At 64.8% G+C, this 10562-nt stretch overlaps 1 protein-coding gene across 1 annotated transcript; it reads right to left on the bottom strand.

Moving 5' to 3' along the window:
* Positions 1-8: 8 nt before the first annotated feature.
* On the bottom strand, positions 9-10040 carry LOC113940700 (pre-mRNA-splicing factor ATP-dependent RNA helicase DHX16-like; the record flags this gene model as incomplete). Its single annotated transcript, XM_027631846.1, is given in 20 exon segments — positions 9-179; positions 582-744; positions 1026-1093; positions 1343-1461; positions 1717-1879; positions 2465-2605; positions 2721-2730; positions 3222-3364; positions 3594-3629; positions 3631-3693; positions 4148-4358; positions 4629-4744; positions 5166-5276; positions 5785-5973; positions 6291-6492; positions 6643-6920; positions 7489-7545; positions 8070-8205; positions 8830-9080; positions 9807-10040. Coding segments are annotated over 20 exon segments (2844 nt in total), but the record flags the coding sequence as incomplete, so codon positions are not given.
* Between the last annotated feature and the right edge of the window lie 522 nt (positions 10041-10562).

Genomic DNA, 10562 nt, shown 5'->3' on the forward strand with positions numbered 1-10562 from the left:
GGGGGGGTCCCAGGTACCTTCCTGACGAGGTCCAGGTTCCCCCCACACGAGGAGGGGGCGATTTCCACGCGCTCCATGAGCCCCTGGAGCTGCTCCCGCACGTCCCGCGCCCGGCGCAGGGAACGGGCCTGGACAAAGTGCTCGTAGCACCACTGCAGGGAGTGACCACTGGCCACCCACTGCCAGGGGCCACAGGGGACACACGGGGACAGCAGGGGACACACGGGGACAGGGGGGGACAGGGGGGACACACAGGGACACATGGGGACACACAGGCACAGGGGACACGGGGACACAGGGACAGGAGAGACAGACAAGGACAGGGAGAACAAGAAGACACACAGTCAGTGCTGCTCCTGGACACCCCCCATGTCCCCAGAACCCCCGTGTCCCCCAGTGCCCCCAGTGCCCCCAATGTCCCCAGTGTCCCCTCAGTGTCCCCCAGTGCCCCCAGTGTCCCCCAGTGCCCCCAGTGCCCCCAGTGCCCCCAGTGTCCCCAATGTCCCCCAGTGTCCCCCCAGTGTCCCCCCAGTGTCCCCAGTGCCCCCAGTGTCCCCCCAGTGTCCCCAGTGTCCCCGTACCTGGTTGTAGACGTTGAGCAGCACCAGGTGGTCCCCCCCGGGCAGGTGGAAGCCCACCCGGGCGCTGTCGGCGTGCAGCACCTTGTCCTTGGGCCGGTAGAACACGGCGTTGTTCACCGAGAGCATGGCGGCCACCGTCAGCACCTCCTCGGTGCAGCCGTACCTGGGGACAGGGGGACACCTTGGGGACACCAGGGACACCCTGGGGACGCCGGGGACACCCTGGGGACACCAGGGACACCAGGGACATTGGGGACACTGGGGACACCTCGGGGACACCGTGAGCACCTCCCCGGAGCAGCCGTACCTGGGGACACCCTGGGGACATTGGGGACACCCTGGGGACACATTGGGGACACCCTGGGGACACTCTGGGGATGTTGGGGACACCCTGGGGACACCCAGGGGACACTCTGGGGACGTTTGGGGACGGGGGTCACTCACTGCTCGGACGCCAGGATCATCTTGGCCAACATGGGCTCCACGGGCAGCTCGGCCATGCGGCGCCCGAGCTGGGACAGGGGACACCAGTCACCTCCAGTGACACCAGTGACACCTCCAGTGCCCCTCCCAGTTTGTCCCAGTGCCCCCAGTACCGTGGTGAGCTCGCCCGGGTGGTTCAGAGCCCCCATCTCAGTGTCCCCCAGACCCTCCCAGAGCCCCCCAATCCCCTCCCAGTGCCCCCCAGTGCCTCCCACTCCATCCCCACTGCCCCCCACTCCATCCCAGTGCCTCCCCGTCCATCCCAGTGCCCCCAGTACCGTGGTGAGCTCTCCCAGGTGGTTGAGGGCCCCCAGGGCATAGAGCTGCTCCAGGGCCAGCACCAGGGTCTCGTGGGGAGGGGGGTCCAGGAAGTCGAAGTGAATCAGGTCGTTGATCCCTGGGGGGCACCGGGGGCGTCACCGGGACCGCCCCGAGACCACCAGGACCACCCTGAGTCCACCCCGGGACCACCAGGACCAGCCTGGGACCACCCTGGGACCACCTCAGGACCACCCCAGGACCACCAGGACCACCCTGGGACCACCCCCGGGGCCACCCCAGGGACCTCAATGCCCCCTGACCCCCCGGGATGCCTCCAGACCTCTTTAACCCCCCCCCCGACCCCTTTTTCCCCCTCCCCCGTTGCCCCCACCGAGGCTCTTGAGCAGCAGCACGAGGGACCCCAGGTCGCAGCGCTGGATTTCGGGCACCGGCGTCTCCTCCAGCTCGTGCTGGAAGGCCCAGGCCGTGTAGAGACGGAAACACTTCCCGGGGGCCACCCGGCCCGCACGGCCTGCACGCTGGTTGGCCGAGGCCTGGGGACACAGAAATGTCACCTGTGACCCTCTGGGGACACAGGAATGTCACCTGTCACCTGTGATTGTCACCTGTGATTGTCACCTGTGACTGTCACCTGTGACTGTCACCTGTCACCCACCCGGCCCGCACAGCCTGCCCGCTGGTTGGCTGAGGCCTGGGGACACAGAAATGTCTCCTGTGACTGTCACCTGTCACCCACCCAGCCTGCACGGCCCCACGCTGGTTGGCCGAGGCCTGGGGACACAGAAATGTCACCTGTCACCCTCCGGGGACACAGGAATGTCACCTGTCACCTGTGATTGTCACCTGTCACCCACCCAGCCTGCACGGCCTGCCCGCTGGTTGGCTGAGGCCTGGGGACACAGGAGTGTCACCTGTGATTGTCACCTGTCAGGTTGGCCAAGGCCTGGGGACACCGGAGGGCCCCTGTCACCCACGTGTCCCCACCCTGGAGCAGGGGGTCACCACGAGGGACTCCATGAGGTGACGGGGTGGCTGTAGGTGATGGGGGGTGGCAGTAGGGTGACAGTGGGTGACACTGAGGTGACACAGGTGACAGCAGGTGACACAGGTGTCCTCACCCTGGAGCAGGGGGTCACCACGAGGGACTCCATGCCGGTCCTGGCGCTGTAGCTCTTCTGCTTGCAGAAGCCGGGGTCGAGCACGTAGACGATGCCGTCGATCGTCACCGACGTCTCCGCGATGTTCGTGGCCACCACCACCTGGGGGAGGGGCCTATCAGGCTCCGCCCACCCCGGGACACGCCCATGGCCTCACCCCAATAAGCCTCACCCCCTCGGGCCACACCCTGTTAAGCCCCACCCTTTTAGACCACACCTCTCGCCCACTGCCCCTTAAGCTCCACCCCTTTAAGCCACACCCCTTTAGACCTCACCCTGTTAAGCCCCACCCATCTAGGCCCCACCCTCTTAAGCTCCACCCCTGCAATGTTCATGGCCGCCATCACCTGGGGGAGGGGCCTCTCAGGCTCCGCCCCTCCAGGACACACTCATGACCACACCCTAATAAGCCCCACCCCTTTAGACCCACTTATGAGGCCCCACCCCTGTAAACCCCACCCTATTAAGCTCCACCCCCTTAGACTCCACCCTAATAAACCCCACCCATTTAAGCCTGGCCCTGTTAAGCCCAACCCCTCAAACCCCACCCATCCCTCAAACCCCACCAATCCCTTAAACCCCACCCCCTAAACCCCATCCCTTAAACCCCACCCACCCCTTAAACCCCACCCATCCCCTAAACCCCTCCTCCCCCAAGCCCCGCCCCCTCCCTTGGCCCCGCCCCCGGTGTTAAAGGGCCCGCGCACCTTCCTGGCGCCCGGGGGGGGTGGGCTGGAAGATCTTGGCCTGCAGGTCTGAGGGCAGGTTGGCGTAGATGGGCAGCACCAGCAGCTCGGGCAGGCGCGAGCCCAGGCGGCGGCAGCGCTCCTGCAGCAGCTCCACGCACGCCTCGATCTCCTCCTGGCCACCCAGGGGACATTTGGGGACGTTTGGGGACGTTTGGGGACATTTGGGGATGTCACAGGGACATGAGAGGCATTGGGGGAGAAAGAGGGGAGAGGAGGGGACACGGCGGGACAGGGACGGCCTGGGGGGACCTGGGGTCATCTGGGGGGAATTGGGGACATCTGGGGGGTCATGGGGATGCCAGGAGGGACCTGGGGACACCTGGGGACAGGGTGACACCCACCTGTCCCGTGAGGAAGACGAGGATGTCCCCGGGGGGGTTGGGTGACGTGGATCTGCAGCACCGACACCACACAGGCCTCCAGGTAATCGGCCTCGGGGGCCTGTGGGGACACGGGGGGCGTTTGGGGACACCGGGGGACACCGGGGGACAGCAGCACCCCCACGGCTCCCCGGGCATCCTCCTGTGACCCCCCTGTGCCCCAGTGCCACCTCCTTCCCAGCGTGTCCCACCCCCATGTTCCTGGGTGCCCCCAAATGTCCTCTCTGTCCCCCAGTGTCCCCAGTAATGTCACCTTGGTGTAGTAGATGTCCCCAATGTCCCCAGGTGTCCCCAATGTCCCCCCCAATGTCACCTTGATGTAGTAGATGTCCCCAATGTCCCCAGTGTCCCCAGTGTCCCCAGTGTCCCCCCAATGTCACCTTGGTGTAGTAGATGTCCCCAATGTCCCCAATGTCCCCAATGTCCCCCCAATGTCACCTTGGTGTAGTAGATGTCCCCAGTGTCCCCAGTGTCCCCAGGTGTCCCTGCTGTCCCCAGTGTCCCCCCAATGTCACCTTGGTGTAGTAGATGTCGACGGGGAAGCGCCGCCCCGGGATGCGGAACACGGGCGCGTTGTCGAAGAAGGCCGAGAACCTCTGGGTGTCCAGCGTGGCCGAGGCCACCAGGACCTTGAGCTGGGGCCGGAATCGGGCGATGTCCTTGATGAGCCCGAACAGCACGTCCGTGTGCAGCGTCCGCTCGTGGGCCTCGTCCACCATGATCACGCTGGGGCACCGCGGGGGACAGGGGGGTCACCACGGGGATGGGGGGGTCACCACAGGGACAAGGGAGTGGCCACAGGGACGAGGGAGTGGCCATAAGGACAAGGGAGTGACCATGGGGACAAGGGAGTGACCATGGGGACAGGGGACAGGGCACAGGGATGTGGGGACAGGGACATCAAAGTGACCCCAATGAGCCCAAGGACAGGGCTTACAGCACTGTCCCCATGTCCCCCCAGTGTCCCCCAGGTGTCCCCAGTGTCCCCAGTGTCACCTGTAGGAGGCCAGGTCTGGCTCGGTGAGGAACTCCCTCAGTAACATCCCGTCCGTCATGTACTTGAGCACCGTCCTGTCCGAGGTGCAGTCCTCGAACCTGATGCTGTACCCAACCTTGGGGACAGGGGACACGGTCACTGTCACCCCCCCCGGGCTCACCTGACACCCCCCTGGGCTCACCCAGCCCCCCCAGAGTCCCCAGTGTCCCCCAACGGCCCTCGGGACAAGGACGAGTCCCCAAAGGTCCTTTGGGGCCCCCAGGGTGGGGACATTGTCCTTGGGGTCCCCCAGGGTGGGGAAGTGTCCCCAAGGGTCCCTTGGGGTCCCCCAGGACAAGGAAGTGTCCCCAAGGGTCCCCCAAGGTCCCCAGGGTGAGGAGGTGTCCCCAAGATCCCCCAGGACATGTCCCCAAAGGTCCCCAAGGTGTCCCAGGACACGGACGTGTCCTCGAGCTCCCCCAGGACAAGGAAGTGTCCCCGTGTCCCCCCGTGCCCCCCCAGTGCCCCCCCCAGCCCCGGGGTGTCCCCGCTGTCACCTCGTTGCCCAGCTTTGTCCCCATCTCCACGGCCACCCTGGCAGCCACGCTCATGGCGGCCACGCGGCGCGGTTGGGTCACCCCGATCTTCAGCCCCTGCCTCGTGTACCCCTGGGGGGCAAAAGGGGGGTCAGGACCCCCAGTGACCCCCCAGAGCCAAATCAGCCCCCCCAGATCCCAACGAGCCCTTCTAGATCCCAACCAGCCCCCCCCAAAAATGGAACAGACCCCTAAAAACAGAACTGACCCCAAATTATGGAACTGACCCCCCAAAACTGACCCAGCCCCTGCCCCATGTACCCCTGGGGAAAAAGGGGGGGTCAAGACTCCCAACTGACCCCCAGACCCACAATCACACCCCCCAAACCACCCCAAAACCCTCCCCAGCCCCTCCATCTGCCCCTATCACCCCCCTAATTGCCCCTTAACCCCCTAATCTGCCCCCAACACCCCCCAAACCACCCCCAACCCCCCCAAAAAATCACCCCTCGCCCCCCAATCCTCCCCTCACATCACTCCCCACCCCCCCAGCACCCCAAAATCCCCCTCCCAGCCCCTCTGCCCGCTCCCAATTCCCCCCGAATCACCCCCAGATCCCCCCCAGCCCCCCAGGAATCACCTCCTCGTGCAGGTACTGGGGGATCTGGGTGGTTTTGCCCGAGCCGGTCTCGCCCTCGATGACGAGGATCTGGTGCTGCCCCACGGCCGCCACCAGCTCGTCCCGGAACGGGAAGATGGGGAGGCTCCGGCGGCTCTCCCGGGCCGACTGCCGGCGCCTTTCCAGCTCCGACACCTCCGGGGGGGCCTCCTGGGGACCCCAAAATCATTGGGTCACCTCAGGGGTCCCTGTGTCACCCCCACAGCAACCCCAGAGTTCCCAGTGTCACCCCAGTGTCCGCAGTGTCACCCCACTGTCCCCCCAGTGCCACCCCAGTGCCCCTAAAGTGTCCCTCCCATCACCCCCAGGATCCTTCCCATCACCCCAAGTCCCCCTTAAACCTCCCCTAAAACCCCTCCCATCACCCCAAATCCCTCCCAAACCCTCTCACATTCCCCCCAAACCCCCTCCCATCACCCCCAGGACCCTCCCCCTCACCCCAAACCCCCCCAGACCCCTCCCCTCACCTCGGGGGGGTGTGTTCCCTCGAGGTGGGCTGCGCTGACGAACTGCACCATCTCCTCCTCCTCCAGCAGCAGCTCGTAGTCCCGGGGGGGGCCCTGCAGGGCCGCGTCCCGCGCCCCGAAACGCAGCACGGCCGCCCCCAGACGCTGCTCCTCCCAACGCTGCTGCTCGTCACGGGGGGCCAGGGCCTCCTCCCCCCCCCGGCTGATCCTCCTCCAGAACCTGGGACACGGGAACAATGGAGCTGAGACTCCAAAACCCCAAAACCCAAAAAAAACCTTTGGGATTCCCACCCCCCTGACCCCCCAAACTCTGGGATTCCCCCCCAAACCCCAGGATTCCCACCCTGCTGACCCCCCCAATCCCAGGATTCCCACCTTCCCCCGAGTCTCCTCCGGGATGTGGTATCTGGAGCTCTTCTCCAGGCGCTCCCTGTCCCCGGCCCGTTTGTATTCCCGCGCCAGGTCCCGGAGCTGCCGTTTGTATTCCAGGTCCCGGCGCTCCGGGCCCGTCAGGGATTCCTCCCCGAACAGGAATTCCTCGTCCTGGATCTCCAGCTCCAGCTCCTCCAGCTTGTCCCGCTCCCGCTTGGCCAGGTATTCCCGGCGGGAGCGCTTCCGGAGCTCCGGGATCTGGGGGGAAAAGGGGGGGAAATGAGGGAAAACCAGGGAAAAGGGGGGGAAATGAGAGAAAAGGGGGGGAAATGAGGGAAAACCAGGGAAAATGGGCAGGAAATGAGGAAAAAAGGGGGGAAAGGGGGAAAAAAGAGAGGAGAATGGGGATAAAGAGGGGAAATGGAAAGATAAACAGGAAAAAGTTAGGAAAAATACATAAAAACAAGGACAAAACAAGGAAAATGGGAAATGCAGGGAGAATGAGAGTGAAATAGGGATGAAATGGAAAAAAAGGGGAGAAATGGGAATAAAGGGAGAAATGGGGGGGAAATGAAGGTAAGATAGGAAAGAACAGGGATGTGTGAGTGGAAATGGGGGAAAGGAGGGATAAAACAGGGAAAAACAGGGAAAACCAATAAAAAAGGGAGGGAAAAGGGTGGAAGTGGGGGGAATTAGGGGAAAAATAAGGGAAAATGGGGGGAAATCATGGAAAGTGGAGCACTGGGGAGGGCAGGAGGGCTGGGGGGTGGGGATTTGGGGGGATCTGGGGGGGCTTGGGGGGTTTGGGGGGGTTTGGGGAGCCCACCATGGTTTTTTGGTCCTCCTCAGCGATTTTGAGGCGTTTTTGGGCTTCTTCGTAGGCCTGGAAAGGGGAAAATGGGAGAAAACGGGAGGAAAGGGGGAAAAGGGAATCCCAAACCCACCCCGGGACCTGCAAACCTCCCCAGGGATCCCCCAAACCCACCCCGGGACCTGCAAACCTCCCCAGGGATCCCCCAAACCCACCCTGGGACCATTCAGGGATCCAAATTCCCACCCAGGGACCCCCAAACCCCTCCTGGGACCCACCCAAGGATCCAAATTCCCACATGGGGATCCCCCAAAACCCACCCTGGGCCCTCCCAGTTCCCACTCGAGTTCCCCAAACTCCTCCAGGGACCCCTCAAACCGCCCCCAAACCCCTCCTGGGACCCTCCAAAATCCCCCTGGGACCCCCCAGAGCCCCACCTTGGAGTCAGGGCGGGTGTCGGGGTCTCGGTCGTGGTGCTGGAGCCGCTCGGCGAAGGTGACCCCAAACCCCCCAAACTTCCCCCAAACTCCCCCAGGGACCCCTCAAACCACCCCCAAACCCCTCCTGGGACCCCCCAAGCCCCCCCAGAGCCCCACCTTGGAGTCGGGGCGTGTTTTCCGGGCGCTGTCGCGGCGCCGGAGCCGCTCGGCGAAGGCGTCTCGTTCCTCCAGGTCCCGGAGCCGCTCCCGCTCCGACGCCTCCCACTCCTCCTCCTCGGGATCCACGGGGGCTCTGGGGAGGGGGGCAGCACGTGGGGGACCCCGAAAGTGCAAGGGGAGCCCTGGAAAAACCTGAGGAACCCCCAAAAAAACACGCAGAGAAAACAAACGAGCCCAAAAAACCACCCCGGGGCCACCGAAAAAGCTGCTCGAGGGACCCGAGACATGGACCCAGGAAGCTCGAAAAGAGCCCAAAAACCCACCCAAGGACCCCAAAAACTCACCTGGGGACACCAAAAACCCACCCAAGTACCTCAAAGGGACCCCAAAACCCACCCGGGGGGGTTTGGGAGGTCCCGGGTTGGGTTTGGGGGGTCTCAGGGTGGGGTTAGGGGGTTTGAGGGGGGTTTTGGGGTCCAAGGTGGGGTTTGGGGGTTCCAGGTGGGATTTTGGGGGGTCCCAGGGGGGATTTTGGGGGGTCCCAGGTGGGATTTTGGGGGGTCCCAGGTGGGATTTCGGGGGTTGTTTTTGGGGTTTCAGATGAGTTTGGGGGGTCTCAGGGGGACTGAAATGGGGGGACCCCAAGATCCAGGGGGGGTCCCTGAGCCCCTGTAGGACCCCCCCAGAGCCACGAGGGACCCCCAGGACCCCCCAAACCCGGAGAGAGCCCCCTCTCTTGCCCCCCGTTGTCACTCACGTCGGTGACCCCCCATTGTCGCCCTTGGGGGTCCCGGGGGGGCTCTCGGGGGACTCCGAGCGCCGCCTCCTCCTCAGGTGGCCCCTCCTCCGGCGGGGGCGTGGCTCCTCGCGGGGGGCGTGTCCCGGCGCCGGCCCCGCCCCCTCATCGTCGCTCTCCACCAGTTGGTACCTCTGGGACCTTCGCTGCAGCTCCAGCGCCGCCCGCTCGGCCGCCCGCCCGGGGGGCTCCCGGGGGGCTTCGCGGGGCACCTGCGGGGGCGGGGACAACGTCAGGACACGCCCACCCGGCGGTGGACACGCCCACCCGGTGGTGGACACGCCCACCGGGTGGCCACGCCCAGTGGTGTTCCAAGAGCTCTGATTGGGTGATGTGTTAATTGGGAGGGGGGAGTGGTGGTGTGGACCCGCCCTTTCGTTTTGGCTCCGCCTCTTTGTGGTTGGTCACGCCCCTTCTTTCTGGTCCCGCCCCAACATGCTTTAAGCCACGCCCATCTCCAGTTGGCCACACCCACATCACACTTTAATCCCCGCCCCTTCCTAGTTGGTCACACCCATTTTATGGCGCTGGACACGCCCCTTCTGTTGGCCCCACCCCTTATCCTTTAAGCCACGCCCAGTCAGTGGTTGAACACACCCCTTTCTTTTGGCTCCACCCACATTTGTCTTTAAGTCACGCCCCCATGTTAAGCCACGCCTCCTCCGCACAAAACCACACCCCTCATATCACTTCTGGCAAGCCGCGCCCACTTCACAACAAGCCACGCCCCCAGGGCATCCCTCACCCAATCCCTGCACGAACCGCGGCAAAGCCACACCCCTCCAACAAAAAACCACGCCCATCGTTGCCCAGACCACGCCCCTCCCACCTCAAGCCACGCCCTCTCCCCCTCACACCGTGACCCCCTCCCCTCACACCGAAGCCCCGCCCACGTCCCTCAAACCCCTCCCACCTCCCCTCAGGGCGGCTCCGCCCACCTTCTCCCACAGCTCCCTGGCGAACTCCCGCACTCGCGGCTCCTCCACCCGCAGCGCCTCCGTCTCCCGCAGCCGCTCCAGCAGCTCCTCGGTGCTGCGGCTCCGCCGCGCCAGCGCCACCAGGAAGGCGGGGACGTGGCGGGCGCTGAGCCCCAGCAGCTCCTGCAGCTGCCCGGACACCCAGCGCTCCAGCCCGGCCATGGCCGCGGCCGCCATGACGCCTCCCTCCGCCCTCCTCCTCCCTTCCCGCCCCTCACGGCTCGGCCAATCAGCGCGCGGCGCGCGCCGCGCCTTCCCGCCCTTCTCGCGTCTCAGCCAATCGGCGCGCGGCGCGGGCCGCCCCCTCCTCGCCAATCAGCGCGCGGTCCACCACTTCGCATGCGCAGTTTCTGGTTTCCCCTGACGGAGCCGCGCGCGTCTTCCTGTCTCTCCTAAAGCCACGCCCACTCGTCAAAGCCGCGCCTCCCAATCAGCATAAACCACGCCCACCCATCGTTACACACTTATTAACATAAACCACGCCTCTTCGAGGTCAGGCCACGCCCATTCACCGCCCTACCGTAATGACGCGTCGAGAGGCGCTCCCGCTCTTTACCGTAATATCTCGTTAAACAAGCAAACTAAAATATAAACCCGTCGTTTTCCCGCCATCGGTGACCCCTCCCCGCAACCCCCCCAGGGTGTCACCTCCCCCCCACCCCCTCCAGGGGTCACAATTAGCGACGTCACCCTTTATTGTTGCGGTACAGTGTGGTC

Source organism: Corapipo altera, unplaced genomic scaffold (assembly GCF_003945725.1).
Source record: "Corapipo altera isolate COAL_440 unplaced genomic scaffold, ASM394572v1 61535, whole genome shotgun sequence".
In the NCBI taxonomy this organism is placed as follows: Eukaryota; Metazoa; Chordata; class Aves; order Passeriformes; family Pipridae; genus Corapipo; species Corapipo altera.